This window comes from Girardinichthys multiradiatus, chromosome Y (assembly GCF_021462225.1).
Source record: "Girardinichthys multiradiatus isolate DD_20200921_A chromosome Y, DD_fGirMul_XY1, whole genome shotgun sequence".
Classification (NCBI taxonomy): domain Eukaryota; kingdom Metazoa; phylum Chordata; class Actinopteri; order Cyprinodontiformes; family Goodeidae; genus Girardinichthys; species Girardinichthys multiradiatus.
In genome coordinates this window covers 22,503,274-22,518,969 of record NC_061818.1, presented here as the reverse complement: position 1 = coordinate 22,518,969, position 15,696 = coordinate 22,503,274, and the positions used below count along the sequence as shown (strand labels likewise).

The following is a 15,696-nucleotide window of genomic DNA, read 5'->3' as shown; positions in this document are numbered from 1 at the left end:
TACGGTTAAAATTTTATTTATTCAAATTGTGAATAACCATTCTGCTCCAAAAAAAGAATGGCAGGAATAAATCAGTGGTGTCCAAACTTTTTTACCAAGTTGGCCCCAAGTCATCATGTTGAAAGCACTCGCAGGCCTCAAAAATGTATATTTTAATAAAAAGAAATGATTTTATGAATATTTTATATCTGCTTATCAAAAACAAGCAATATTTTAATAAGTAGTCTGTAAATAATCATAAAGCCAAAACAAAAAGTCTCAAAAGAAATACAATTTGCAGTTAGTATTTTCTTTTACTTTCTTGCTTTAAAGAAAAGCAGCTTTTAACTTGGGTCTCTTGTTCACTTTTTAGCCAAGATCAATGCATAGTTGCTCCAGAGTCTGCAGTAAGTGGCTGGATGTTTGTGGCCCTGTAAACTGGCATCAAAACATGACATATACTTTGTATTGGGCCTAATAGTTTCCATTTTAAGGTGGTTTTATTCAGCAATGAATAAAAAACAAATTCTCATGCTTCAAAAAATGATGGTCTGCATCAACCACCTGTGAAGAGCCACATTTGGACCATTCTTGTGGTCGGTGGCCACACAAATGGCACATTGGACCAAACTTTGGATACCTCTCAAATAAATCCTTTAAAAAACTCATAAGTGTATGTAAATGTTTTAACCAGTTTAATTAAAAATGGCTTTGTTAAACCTCAAAATAGAGGATTACCCTGGTTAACAGTTATACAATGATGGCTATTTAGGGTTAAACTAAAAAATAAAATAAAAATAATTTAGACAGGATTTCATAGATGGTAAATAAGCAACCTTCCAGGAACAGGTATACAAATATTATTCTTAGAGTGGTGAAAAATTGAGTTGTACAACAGAAGAAGTGTTTCTGCAGGAATTTATTGGCTTTTTCAAAAAGTGACAATTTTTAATCCTCAAAACTAAAGTCACAACATTGGCTTGGATAAAAGCACAGCTTGATGTCTGAATACCGATGAGCAACGTGTACTTAACCCCTGATCTAGTAGTTCAAATACATTTTGTAAATAGGCAAAAATATATATAACTGTAGCACTTCTAATCTTAGTTTTCAGTATATGATGCACAGACATGCTATCAGCATTACTTACAAAAAGCTAGGCTTGTAGGGAGATTAAGGTAGCGTTAACTGTAGAGGTAATAAAAATAAAAAAAAAAAGGATATTCATAGTGTTAGTTAAACAATACAGTGAGCGTGTAACATCTGAATGATACAAAATAGTCAAATCACGAATATAAAAGATGATTAGACTTGTCTACTAAACCATGACCGACAGTAGCTTTGTTACTGTTATTAGCAGGCATAGATTCTCTTCATTGTGACATTGCTTAGCCAGTAGTGATGCTTGAAGAAAATAAATCCAAAGTGTTGCATGAAAAGTATTCGGTAAATGCCCACAGAGCATTAAAAGTGTGCTCTTGTTCCCCCATCACCAAAGACATCTGAACATTTCTGTTCCAATATGTAATCATGTTTTCAGCTTTTGCACTAGCAGGCAGCTGTGTGGTTGACACACTTTTAGGGAAAACAAAAAGAAGAAAAGATTCAACTAGACAAAATGCAGAAAATACTGGATTCTTTACATTTTTCAGGGATTTATAGCACTGTTGGTGTTGGATCTTTGCCCCTCCTTCTGTTTCGGGCGTTAAGAATTGTTCTAGGATTGACAAGCTAGTGGCAAAGACGTTATGGTGCTTAAGGACTCATCTAAAGATATACAGATTTCCCAGGATAGTGAACATGTGAGTTAAAAATGCCATTGACAAGAGGAGCTGAATGAACAGCGAACTTTACAGACCTGAATCGACAGATCTAAATTCTCATTTTCGACTAAAAACCAGCATGTGTGCAGAACGTATTTGGCAATATCATTCCACTTACAACAATCCGACTGTAAACCAAAAAAACAAAAATAAAATAAAATAAAAGTGGACCACAGGTAGAAGAGGAAATTCAATACTTCCTGTAATTCATTTTAGAAAAACACCCAATTAATTTTAGAAGGCCTCAAAAAGTGTTTAGTCTTACAGTAAAGAGTTATTAGGACTCTTAATTGCCCAAACCCTTCACCTAAATCTGAACCTGTGATTTATTTTCATGAAAACTGCTTGATCTACACTTAAAGACAGAATCTGAAGTACATTGATTGTGAGTGTATACTGGTGCGTTTTTCTCCTGTCTTGAGCCACCCTCCCACCGCTAGCGTTCATGTTCCCCTGCAACCGTTCGAACTGCAGGAGGTCTTAGAGGAGAGAGCATTTCTTGCCCTTCTTCTTGATGGGAGGGGGGCACAGAACGGCCCGGATGGCCTCGTCGAACACCGTTTTAAGGCCACGCTGAGTCAGGGCTGAGCACTCAAGGTACTTGACAGAACCTGTGGGCGCAGACAGAGAAAGCAACTTATTTCTGCCATTTAAAAAAAAGAAAAAGTTAATTAAACAAAAGAGACCAAAGCGAGTCAGAAAGATCTGATTATGAAATTGTTACCAATCTCTTTGGCCATGGCCAAGCCTTGAGGATAGGTAATGGGGGAGAGTTTCTTCTCCTTCAGTTTCTCCATGGTGTCCTTATCATCTCTCAGATCCAGCTTGGTGCCCACCAGGATGATGGGGGTGTTGGGACAGTGGTGTCTGACCTCAGGGTACCACTACATAACAAAAGGTTACAGGTTTGTTTCATCATCAGCACGGTTCCTCATCATTTTTCAAATCAAAATTCAATATTAATTCAGATTTAACTGTATGAGAATAACCACACTCCAAACACTGGAGATTACTTTTTATTTATTATTATTTTTATAATATTGATTATTATTTGAGCTTCCTTTTTTAACCCCACATAAAACTATATAATACCGTACTTTGCTAACCCAGAAGTCCCATCCAAATTCAGACTAAACAAAGGCCCTGAAAGCCAGACCTGGTTAGCCTGTTTGACCAATGCCAACCACCTTTCAACCACATTTAGACCTTTTATATATCTTAAATTTAATAAAACACTACATTGTTTTTTTCAGATTGTAAAAAACAAAACAAAAAACACTACAAATTAGGAAGGCGTGATATATTAGAATTAACGTCGTTATCAGCCGATGTTAGTCATTTTTTAACATAGATTGGTATCGGTCATTAATAACCAGTATTTATTTCCATCTTTTTGTCCTTTGTGTTTGAGTTTCAGGAGCGGGAGGAGAGGTGGAGGTGGCTGGTCAGTTATGGTGATGCAGTGCAGGATTCAGGGATGTTTAACTGAACCTGAGAAGCAATGTCAGTCGTGTGGACGTTTTTTCAGTGTTGAAAAAGGGTAGGGAAATGTATGTGTAATATCTCCAAATATCGACCATAACAGCAATATAAATATTAGAGTTGGATATCAGCGCAGATTTTCATATCGATCCATCCCTACTTGAATTCCGGAGTTTGAATTGCTTCCACAGCTGTATAAAATCCAGCACCTAGGTATGCCAACCACCTCTAAAAACACTTGTACTATGCAGTAAATCTCATCCTGAATTTTCCTAGCTGATAATTATTCCACAGTTAATGGTTGGTGGCATTATAACATAGCAACTAAGCCACAAAGTGATGTGCTGTGTAAAAATTACAGTAGGGTGGGTGGCAGTTGAGGCACATGGTACACAGAGGTCATCAACTTCTACAGAGTCAGTAAGTACCGACCTTCACACTTCATATGGCCTTCAGATACGCTCAAAAACGGTGCTTAGGGAGCATCAAGGAATGGGTTTCAACGCAGAGGAGCTGTGCCTAAGCCTGACAGCATCAAGTACAATTCAAAGCATCCTAGAGTGGCATTAAACATGATGCCTCTGGACTCTCGGGCAGTGGAGACATTTCTCTGGGGTCAAGTGTAAAAGAGTTGGTCTCCGCTTCTTAGTTTAAGTGAAAGGAACTCTGAATGCTTCAGCACACCAAGACATTTCCTGCACCCAGCTTTGTGGGAACAGTTTCAGATGGATCCTTCCTGTTTCAACATGACTAAGCACCAGCGCGTAAAACAAGGTCCACCAAACACGGATAAATGTGTTTGTTGTGGAAGAACTTGACTGGCCTGAACAGAATCCTGACCTCAACCCGATAAAACACATTCGGGATGAATTAGAGCGGAGACTATGAACCAGGCTATCACGTCCAACATAAAACCTCACAAATGTTTAAAAGGATAGTCACAAATTCCAAAAAACACATTCCTAAACCTCATGCAAGCCCTTCCCAGAAGAATTCAGGCTGTTATAGCTGCAAATGGTGGACAGACACAAAATTAATGGGATGTCACTTAGAATTCATACGTGTGAAGACAGATGAGCAAGGACTTCTAGCAATACTGTGTAATCTGAAAAAAAAAAAAAAGGCAAGGTTTTTATTGCATGCTAATCTAATCCATAAAAAGAGGTCGGTAGCAGAAAAACAGCAGCGAAGGGATAACAAAACGAACGGTGGTTCCCGTCTTGTAAAGCTGAGGAGGAACTGCAGAGGCAGATAATAATTTCCTGTGTGTTTATCACAAGGAGAAAACTCCCTTTGCTTACAAGTCACCATGTGATCCATGACAGTGAGCATACGTCTGTTCAAAGTACTGTGATGAAGCACAATAAAGGTGTCTAAGACACAACGTCAGTGTATGTAAAAGATTTAGCTATACCATTTATGAGAAATAGTAAATGTAGCCATTGTAAAAACAGTCCTGACCAACCAGACCTCTTTCAGTTCCTGGTTATGAAAGCCTAAGATGGAGGAGACACTTAAAACAACTTCACCAATTACAGGCCCAGTTAAAGTTACTTGAATTCACTTTTTATTACAATAACAAACCTCTGCTGACTGTTATCGAGATCTTTAAAGGTTAAAAATTAGCTTGAGGTCTAATACAAAGGTCTAGTTAAACATAATTAAAAGTTTATGATGTGGTCTTAATTATCGGCCATCACTGCTCTCTTGTCTCTAAAGCATATGCTTACAAAAAGCAGTATTACAAAAATGGACTCAAAAGCTGTAACTGTTGTTGAAAAATGTTAGGCAACAGATAACGTTTAGTCGTTATATGTAACAATAAACACATCTCATTTTGTGTTCAGCTTGGTAAGAGTCAGTGAGGGCTTGTTTACTGTCAACACTTAATGCCCTGAAACAAACACTGATAAACATAAGAGCATTGAGTTACTCTGGATTATATTGAAATGAACTAGACTGAATGAATTGGACCTTTTGACTTGCAGAAACTTAATTAAGGTTTTGTAAATTAGCGCAGAAATAAATAAACTGACCTGAATCATGTAACTACCAGATATTTGATGGACTTGAAGCCAACAACTATGTATGTAACCCTAAACTGGTAAGTTCTGCTCCCATCCACCAACTGAGCACATCTATTTTATAATGAACATTTATCTAAATCCAAGTGAAACATGTTGGACTTCTATATATGTTGCAGAATTTGATGCTTTGATTGCCGCAAATGCAACATTTACTGTGAGATAATTCACAGATTAACCCCCAAAAATTCATCTGTTTAAATGGTTTTGTGCACGTAGGATTCTGTTTCCATCTAAAACTTGTTGAAGATGACATGCAACAGAGCTGCATGATGAGCAGCTCCTCAGCAGGATAACACCAACCAACTGACCGTCCTATTAGGTTATATTGCAAACTGTCCTGGTACTTCTTCTCATGCACCGTCTTAAAATTGCTCCATGCAGACGTCCTTGCAAAAAATAAACAAAGCTCTTCAAAAACACACTGCCACTAAGATTAAATTACATTGGCATATAAGGGAAAATGGTTGCACTGCATGTTACCTAGCTGCATGCAGGGGGCTGATACAAACACACGTATGCACTACTTAATGTTGGTCTATAACATTAAATGCCAGTGATTTTGGCATGACAATCTGTAGTTGTGGTGATGTGAAGAAGTATGAAAACTGTTGGTGAAGAGAATACTTTTGTGAGGCACTGTAACAACCTTCATGTTTTCACTCTTCTCACCTTGGCACGGACGTTTTCAAACGAGGCAGGACTCACGAGTGAAAAGCAGATAAGGAACACATCCTGATAAAACAAAGGAGACAAATCAATCAGACCCTGAGATTACCAGTGACTGTTAAGAGCATTGGAAAAAGTCTTATTTTTATCAAGATGTCTCTTTTTTCTTCCAGACTTCCTTGTTCACTCTCTTTACCCACACGTTCCAAGTGGATTATTCACAGGAGTTGATAAGTGAAGTATTATATTGCATTGTGTGGCCTTTTTGTACCGTCTGTGGGTAGGAGAGTGGGCGGAGTCTGTCATAGTCCTCTTGTCCTGCTGTATCCCAAAGGCCCAGGTTCACTGGTTTCCCATCCACCATAACATTGGCAGAGTAGTTGTCAAACCTGAGGAAAACAGTGACGTGCAAATAAGCAAAAACCATTGAGCGTAATATGAACAGCACATAAATTCTGTAGTTTCATTTCACTTTTCCAAAGAAGATTATGCACCACCTTTAGGGTTTTTTTTCAGATATAAGAGCCTGTATATAAAATACCTACTCAGCTTCTCTATAAACCAGTAGCAAGATAAAAAAGCGGGTATTTAATCAGACAAGAAGCCAGTTTTCATCATTACTTCCAATAATGTTTTCCCTTCATTCTCAGTTACAGTCGACTACTTTAAATCTTACCTCAAGCAAACAACCAAGCCATATTTTAGCAAGAAGAACAACAGAGAAATAAAGAAGTTACCTCAATGATTCACTGGATGGGTTTGTCATAAATAAATGAACAGAAACTGCACTGCAGTCTCAGATACTCACACTGTGGGGATGTACTCTCCAGGAAAGGCATTGGTGGTGTAACTGATGAGCAGACAGGTCTTACCCACAGCACTGGAAATGAGAAGAGACTTGAAATAATTTCACACAAAGTTAACACGGTTTCTAAAGAGATTCGATTTTAATATCACATACATTTCCCAACTCAACTTTTTTGATTTTTATGCCAGTTTTGAAGTAATTCTGGACATTTTAGCAGAAAACAGTTTTCTGTATGTTCCACATTTGCTAAGTTTAGCAAAAACTCAAGCTGTGATGTGGGAAATAATGATGCACCGACCCCACATGCATTTCCTGACTGACTTTGATGCCCAATTTTCTTGAAAGTCAGATCTGCCTGCCTTTCTTGTTTCTAAGGAATATAGCAAACAAAACCGAGAAACTGTCTCTCCTTTTTAATAGAAGCGGACATTTCAAACCCCACTAAAATAAACAAATGAATACTTCCATTTTTGCATCAAATACCATGTGCCCAACATTCCCTGAGAAACTCAAAAAATGCAACAAAGTACAAGTTTTTTTTTTATATTGAAAACAGTTGGGATTAATAGAATCAGAACTTTTAGTATGCGGCTTACTGATCATAGATCAGACCCGTTCATGAGAAATTTAAATGGCTCAATCTTCAACTCAGATCATTTTTATATTCCAGTTTAGAAAAATCAATCGCACCGTTTTAATTACCAAGATAAAAATATGTCATTTTATCATGCAAGTCTGGATGGACAAAATGAAATTATCAGAATCAGAAAAGCTTTATTGCCAAGTACGTTTTTGGACATACAAGGAATTTGTTTTGGCGTAGTCGGTGCAATACAGTACAAATTAAACAGTATAAACATATCTACAATATAATATAAATATATGTGCACAGTTTTAAGTGAGTGAGAGTAAATGTAGAGCAGTATAAGATGCAAGAACAATACAACAGTGCAGGTGATCATTGTGCAAGTAAAGCAGGAGTCCAAGCTGAGCGTTAATGTAACGCATAGAGTTACAGGTTACAAGTGTCCTGTCAGCAAAAAAAAGGGGGTGGGGGGGGAGAGAGTGTCAGTGTGGTTTCCGTTATTCGGATTATTAAAACAGATTGTTTTGTTTTTTTTACTATTAAGTATTTTATAACCATTTTGACTTAGCTTAAATAGCAACTTGAGAAACGAGAGACACTAAGCAGAAACGAGCCCTGATCCCAGGGAAACTGGCCGAGCAACCCAGACAGGGGTCAGTTCCTGTGAGACATTCGCAGCTCCAGGGGGAACCGATATTTCCCAATTACGAAACTTGAGCTTCCCCTTTAATCCGAATCGAAAAAAGTGGCTCAATCAGAAGTCCTGTGAATGGCTGTTGTGTGGTTTCCACCACACCCTGATCAAGAGGTAATATGCGCATGTTTAGCTCCCACATACAATTACACATCTGTCATGAAGTCTTGGACAATCCTCTAGTTAAAACTGCTACAGACCAAACCTTGTTTATCAGGAAAATGAAAACACGCTTCATGTTAACCTAAGAGCGAAATATTTAAACGGCAACACTTTTAATTCTCAGCTCCTTGGATTTCTGATTTGCTCAGATTTGATAAGAAACGAATAAAGGTTTGGGTAGAATACACACACTACGCTGTTATGTCTGCCTGAATCACCAAAGTAAAACATTAGCCAACTCTTCCATGTAGACACAAAACATATACGCTCGAACGTCGAGGAAATCCCAATTAGACCAAAAAAAATCAGTTAACTACAACATTGAAGTGGTACAGATTAACAGGTAGTTAAAGCTTTGGGAGCTAAGTTTGCCCGTTTGGAAAAACTGGGAAGCAAAGTGATTTAACGTTAACCAGCGTGGTGACAACATTTCAGATAACTTGACTTTATAAACAGCAGATAGTAGGAACAAACTTGTAGTCAGTCCAGTTATGTTCACTTACCCGTCTCCGACAACGACACACTTAATGGCCTGCATTGCCTAAGAGGGCCAGCTAGCTTTAGCTCAGGTTTCTTTTCCTTTGTCCGGAACTGCTCGCTGGAAAAACGTCTCAACAGGCTCCCGCTAACGGCCTCCGGTGTTTACCGTTTGAGCTCCCGAGACTTTAAAATGCTGTCTGAGCAACTTACGCTAACTTATTTTGCACTTTATCTCAACTTTTCTCAGAAATCGCCTTGCAACATTCCCATGCTTTCGTGGGTTCGCTTTGGGAGCTATGGAGCAAAACAGCGGCCACCACCCCTGAGAAAAAAAAAAATGAAGTCAACCACTAACAGATGGAGCATCCGGTACACCGGTCTGATACGCCCACATAACTCACTGCGAGCCACAAGAAACAAACAACTAGAAATTCACAATTTTTACAAAAAACGGTTGGGCTACATTAAGCAATTTCTGTTCATTAACGTGAAATTAAATGTTTAAACTTGCCATTTATGAATAAATCTAAATAAAAACAAAACCAAAAACACGGATGATTTAGGGTGTGACACGGAGAGAGGAAGTGACGTTTGCGTTATCAATTATGATGGAATTCGTTTAGTTGCATATTTCCTGAACTGTGTCTTACAGGTACTGCTTCATGCTTAAGAGAATCAGGAATCTTCATTATGGACCGATAATTAAATTTTTGTCGAGACACTCGGTTCAGAATGCACATATATAGAACACACACACAATTAAAAACACTTTGGAGAGTAAGTGATAAAAAAACACAGCTAAAAATCATTAGGCACGTCAGGATGAAAATTGGAGCACTTATAGCAGCTGAAAAACATCCCTCAAAAAAAATATGAAATATGTACATGGGGATGTGGCATGATGTATTTACATAAAGTGCAGCTCGTCCTAGAGCAGCCTATTAACAGACATTGGTCATGAAATGGACTATTAAGGAGGGCGTTTGCTTTCATAGCTCTGGGAAAGAAATTGTTTTTTAAGTCTGTTTCGTATTTATTGCAGCTGAACTGCCTTTCTGATGGAAGTGGAACAAACATCTCACCCAGTTTGGTGGGATTTGAGGCAATGCGTCTGGCCTTCTCCTGGACTTGTGTAACATAAACCAAGTTCAGGTCTAGCAGATGGCATCCACCACACTGTCATGCTGAGACACAGGATGCTATCCACCGTGACCCTGTAAAAGTTTGTTAGTAGGAGAGGTAGATCATCCAGATCGTTTTAACTTCCTGAGAAAGAAGAGCCGTTGTTGGGCCTTCTTCACCAGATGGGAGGTAATCTCAGTCCAGGAAAGCTCTGTAGAAATGGAAATGCCCAGAAACATATTGCTGTCCACATGCTCCACCACTTCCCCCTGTATGCAGACAGGAACGTGTTCAGTCCTGCTGGACCTCCTGTAATCCACCATGACCTCCTTGGTCTTGCTGGAGTTCAGGATGAGGTTATTCCAGGGGCACCATTGTGTCAGGTTGTGGGCCTCTTCTTTGTAATAAGTCTCATCATTGTTTGATATGAAACCCACCACGGTATTGTCGTTGGCGAACTTCACGATCATGTTTGTGTTGTGGATGGCCGAGCATGTGTGAAGAGGGTCAATAGTGTCAAGAGGCTGACTCATTCAGAAATAAGTTTGTCAAGGTAAAAAAAAAAGAAGAAATGTGTCTGTGAGGTATAAATATATATATTTTTTCCTTCAACTGTGCTATTAAGATTTCTTAAAAGAACCATATAATATCTGTAATATCAGTTTCATATGTAGAAAACTATAGTTTTGTAAAAAGGTAATTCCCCCTTACATGTGTTTTCTATTTCTACTGATTTGTCCAAGATGTCCAAGAGGAAAACATTTCAGCAAAGATTTAACACAGGACCCGATACATCCATTATCCTTCTGTTGATCATATAGTTAGTACAGGTTTTCAGCTGATAGATCTTTGGGAATCATCATATTGGAGTCAAAACATTATTTTCTGTTTGCTGCAGGGTGGTGCAGTTGGTAGGACTGTTGCTTGATAACAGGTAGGTCCTGGGTCAAATCCCAGCTTGGGGTCTTTCTGCATGGATTTTGCAAGCCCTCTCGGTCCATGTATGGGTTCTCTCCAGGTATTCCGGCTTCTTCCCACAGTCCAAAAACATGACTGTTAAATGAATTGGTCTTTCTAAATTTTCATTAAGTATGTGTGTGTGGGTGTTTTCCTGTGTCTCTGTGTTGCCTTGTGATAGACTGGCAATTTGTCAAGGGTGTAACGCTGGAGATATGCTCCAGCACCCCATCCCTTTCTGATCAAAGAGGCTGCCCAGAGAACAGACAGAGAATTAGAATTGACTGGCAGGAGCCATTTTTCAAACAAAAAAATCTAGTTCTGACAAAAATCTTTCAAAACTTTGTAGAAGAATTTGCTATGGTCTGATGAAACCAAACTTGAACTTCTGATCACAACTCGAAAAGGTAGGTTTGGCATAAAAACCGTTCCAAATACCAGTTAGTTTTGACCCAAGACCTTTAGTTGTCTGCAGACTGCTTAAAGGCGTCCAGGCATAAGTCAAAATTGATGAAAGAATGACTTTACCAGATGAAAAACAGGAAAAGATGTGATCACAATCTGATAGATTATGAGAGTTTTTGCAAGGGAAGTGAAAATGACCAAGTCACCCAATGTGACATGCTTTTGGCTTCTTGGTTGAAAGTTGAAATTTATATAAAATGTGCTTCAACAAAGTATTAGTTCAAGGATGTGCACTCTTATATTTTTCCGTGCCGTTTTTATTTTTATTAAAATGATAAATAATTCGTGTCACATAATTTTATATAATTAAATTTTAAACATGCCTGTTAGGTTAATTGGTAACTCTAAATTGCCCGTAGGTGTATGAATGAGTGTGTGTATGGTTGTATGTGTGTTGCCCTGCGATGGACTGGTGACCTGTCCAGGGTGTACCCCGCCTCTTGCCCATAGACTGCTGGAGATAGGCACCAGCTCCCCCGCGACCCACTATGGAATAAGCGGTAGAAAATGACTGACTGACTAAATTTTAAACGTACGGACGTGCCTGTGAGTCTGAATTTAGGGCGGGTTAGCCCATATCTCTGTCCACTTCCGTGTGTCGCACCCTCTTCGCTCCTCCTTAGAGACGCTGTCGGGGTGGAGCGCCTCGGCCAGCACTTAATGTTTAAAAATGGAGCTCGGTGTTAGGCAACGTTGAGAAACAATGAAGAATCACTCATCATTCGCCACTTATGTCTCATCTGCTTGCCAGATGATTTAGTATATTAGAGATTAAATCCAGGGTGAAGCCTATATGGCGGGTCTGTCGTACCTGGTGCTCCGGTTCTCGGGCTCCGCTGGTCGGACGTACGGAGTGTTTTGCAAAGGCTTGACGAGGACTTTGTTGATATTTTTTGATCTGGCATGGCGGCTGAGAATCAGATTCCCTTATATATACCTCGTTGCTTCGATGGTGTTCAATGTCAGACTCCAAGTAAGTATTTCTTTACTTCCTTCTTGTTTACCAAAACTTCTGGTTTTGCTGTCCTGCTCGTCGCCATGCCAACAGCTGATCAAAAGGCCTAAAGTGCTGAATTTGCGTCTGCAGAGCTTTTAAAGAAGTGTCTCCTTTATGTAGATAGAAGCTAAATTTGCATTTCATTTTATCTAGATCAATTAAAGTTAAAGTTGTATTTAAATTATATGCTGACATCAGTTTGAGGTGTATTAAACTATTAGTTTTTTTTTGTGTTTATATATATATATATATATATGCTGAAAAACATATACCTTAATTTGAAGAACAATACACGGATGTACAAGTTTAAGTTTTCTCTAATCCACACACAATACAAAACTATACATACAGGCTCAAATATGTACATACATTCTAAGTAAGGTTTGGATAAATGTGCCTTAGAGAAACAGACGGCTTTTTGTTGTGATCAACAAGGTCCTGGCATAAATTCTGGCTCAATGTTTGACAACTCTTCTTGACAGAAAAGGTAGAACACATTGAAATGAGTTGGTTTCCATGTTGTTTTCCAAAGTTCACAAATTAGCATTTGTGCTGATGTCAGGGCCATTGCAGAAGCTTAACATAAGCCTGATTCATCCGTTCCAAAAGCAGCTTTCCTGCATGTTTAGTGTATTGTTAAGTTTGAACAGCAGACGTTCAGGTTTTTATTATCTTGCTGTAGAGTTGAACTGAAGTCGATGAGTTTGAAGGTAGTCCTTCTTCTTCATGATTTTATCCAACAGGTACAACCGGCAGTAAAACAGGCCCTCAGAATGATGCTGCCAACACCATTCTTGACAATTTGTCCAGTATTCTTAACTTTGAAAGCTTCACCTCAACTTTTCCAAACGTTGTGGCCAAAACCTATCTTCAGAAGGTGTTTGGTTTGTCTATATGGGCAGCTGCAACCCTCGGTTGAGGTTGAAGGTGTCAGTTTTGGAGACAGCGTTTCTTTCCGGTTGGCTCTATCTCAGTCCCTGTTCATGTAAAACCTGGATTACTTTAGATAGTGATACTGGTGTTCCAGTAGTTCTTATTTTGTAGCCTGCTTGAGCCTTACAGGTACCTGGATTGTTCCTGAACCCTCTAACCCATTTCCTTTCATCTGTCTGAGACCGTTTGGTTCATATGTTTAAAACCTAGGCACAGTTGTTCCAGCCGGGTATCAAACCCAAACATCAGAACTGGTTTTGGAATGGAGTAATCATGCTTTTGAAACTGTATGGACCATGTTCAAAAGCATTTTAAATAAACTGTACATATTCTGATGAGAAGAGCTATAATATATCCATCCGGAATTATGAGAGATGCTTCAAAAGATGTTAAGTCGAGGTGCAACTTTCTATGGGAACTTTAACAAAATATTACAGGGGATGACTGTATGTATCAACCTGTGTGGATTAGAGAAAAGGAAAAATAAATTCAAACGTGTGCACTAATTTCTTGTTTTAAAAAATCTTTGGAGTTAGCTCGTGTTGTAATTTCACCCTGAAAAAGAATGGATAGCCAATAAGTAACTAAAAGTACGAATTTCATTATTTATTTTATCAATCAAATGTCTTTTTCTTTCTGGTTGTTTTGAAAAACAACCAGAAAGGTTCTGCACTATAGCATCTTTTATAGACTGACTGAAAATAAGTTGCCTTATTAAAGTCTTCATACTCCTTGAATTTTCCCACATTTAGTCACATTACAGTTTTTTTTTATTGAGATTTTATGTGATCGAACTACATGGAGTAGTGCCTAACTTTGAAGCTGCAGCAAAATTATACACGATTCCTGCTTTGATTTTATTTTACAAATAATGTAGCATGCGTTTGTATTCAACCCAGGTCAATAGTTTGTACACATGCCCAAGTTCAGTCCTCAAGAGCTACTGTCCCGTTACTTTTAGATGCATCCCTTCTCAGTCCTGAATTCCCTCATCAGCATGTCGTTCAGCTCTGCAGACGCCTGGTTGAGAGCCATTCATTTGATTCACATGTGTTGGAGAAGGGATGCATCGAAAGTTGCAGGATCGTGGCTTTTTGGGGACAGTACTTGGGCACCCCTGATCTAACCTGTTCAACTGTGGTGTATGTTTTGGCTTAGTTGTCCTGCTGGACTGTGAACCTGTGCCCCAGTCTCAAGTTTTTCCCAAGTTTTGTTTTAGGATTTCCCTGTAGCTCCATCTATCTTCCCTTCAACTCTGACCAGCTTCCCTGTCCCCACAGCATGATACTACTACCACCATGTTTCACTATGAGGATGTGCGGTGGTAGTTTCAGCGTAATTAGTTTTTTTTTCTTCCATGCACTGTTAGTGTGATGGCCTAAAATAAAGTGTTCAGTGGATATTTTCTACTGTAATGCCACTTTTTAGTTTTTCTCTTTGCTCCAAAATGAAATGTAAATAAAGTATTTATCTTTTCACAGGTTCATATTGAAATCCACTGAAAAACATAACACCTGCATTTTTGACTTAAATCAGTGAAAAGCGAGCACTGCCACGCTACAGCCATCTAAAGATGTGCAGCCGACAAATCTGAACAGCAATGTTGAAGGAGAGGGCACCCGATCCTGCAAGCTGGTGTGACAATGCAACGCAGCGAGGCGGCTGCTTGTTTTCAGCAGTCGTCATACGAGCTCTGTGCTGAAGGACAGAAAGGATGTTTTTCAATGTGAGACATGGTGCAGAGTGACACGGTGGAGGGGAAGAGGCCTTTCAGCATCTGAATCAGGAGCTGTTCGGGGGGACTTAATCCTGAAATCAGACGATTGTGGCTGTGAAACTTTGTAGCTTACCCTTTTTAGTGTGTGTGTCAGTCATGTATGTTTATCAGTAGAGTTGCATCTCAAAACTTAAACCTCAACACAGTTCAGCTTCCTTCACAATGGCAGCAACTTCTCAGCATGACATGAACAAGCACATTTTTTATTTGTCTTCTGTGACTCTGAGGTTGGTTTTAGCTGAACAACAGGTACTCTTTCTTTTTAACACAGAGGATGGCAGCTTCTCCAACTGGAAATAACACAAGTGCACTAATGGAGTGAGACAATGCATGTGTTGCACTGGTGGTTACATTCATAGGTCACTGTTTCTGCAAACCAGTATAGCACTGAAGAGTTGATGGTAGTAAAAAAAAAAAAAATATCTGCAAATCTGTTGCAGATTTACGTAAGCAAGTGTGTCTGGAGATGTGTGCTCTCAGAATGGATTGTAAGAATGATTTAACTCTGGAAGAAATAAATTTGTAAAATTGCAGCTGTACATCTTTGCCTGTGTAGTAAATGTCTGATGTGTTTGGGTCCAAACTATTCTTGTTGACAGTTTATTTTTAATGATTCTTATTTAAAAAAAAACATTTAAATTCAATTTAAATAAAAAAAATACTTTATTAATCCCGAAG

At 38.8% G+C, this 15,696-nt stretch overlaps 2 protein-coding genes across 2 annotated transcripts; one reads left to right on the top strand and one right to left on the bottom strand.

Annotated features, from left to right (window-relative positions):
• Window positions 1–880: 880 nt before the first annotated feature.
• LOC124864617 (ras-related C3 botulinum toxin substrate 1-like) lies at window positions 881–9,111 on the bottom strand. The gene is made up of 6 exons (XM_047359465.1): window positions 8,791–9,111; window positions 6,846–6,917; window positions 6,309–6,426; window positions 6,041–6,103; window positions 2,527–2,686; window positions 881–2,413 (listed from the first exon to the last, which is right to left on the bottom strand). The coding sequence occupies exons 1-6, from the start codon at window positions 8,823–8,825 to the stop codon at window positions 2,283–2,285; spliced, it is 579 nt and encodes a 192-aa protein (XP_047215421.1). The 5' UTR covers window positions 8,826–9,111; the 3' UTR covers window positions 881–2,282.
• A 2,805-nt stretch (window positions 9,112–11,916) lies between these two features.
• On the top strand, window positions 11,917–15,557 carry LOC124864618 (small integral membrane protein 10-like protein 2A). The gene is made up of 2 exons (XM_047359466.1): window positions 11,917–12,284; window positions 14,723–15,557. The coding sequence occupies exons 1-2, from the start codon at window positions 12,105–12,107 to the stop codon at window positions 14,741–14,743; spliced, it is 201 nt and encodes a 66-aa protein (XP_047215422.1). The 5' UTR covers window positions 11,917–12,104; the 3' UTR covers window positions 14,744–15,557.
• The last annotated feature ends 139 nt before the right edge of the window (window positions 15,558–15,696 follow it).

Bases quoted from the DNA above. Each gene is read 5' to 3' on its own strand.
- LOC124864617 (XM_047359465.1), bottom strand. From the start codon at position 8,825: ATGCAGGCCATTAAGTGTGTCGTTGTCGGAGACGG. The intron at 6,104-6,308 runs GTACAAAAAGGC...TTGTTTTATCAG, and splicing joins CACTCTCCTACCCACAGACG to GATGTGTTCCTTATCTGCTT. The intron at 2,414-2,526 runs GTAACAATTTCA...CTGCGCCCACAG, and splicing joins GGCCATGGCCAAAGAGATTG to GTTCTGTCAAGTACCTTGAG.
- LOC124864618 (XM_047359466.1), top strand. From the start codon at position 12,105: ATGGCGGGTCTGTCGTACCTGGTGCTCCGGTTCTCGGGCTCCGCTGGT. The intron at 12,285-14,722 runs GTAAGTATTTCT...ATCTTTTCACAG, and splicing joins TGTTCAATGTCAGACTCCAA to GTTCATATTGAAATCCACTG.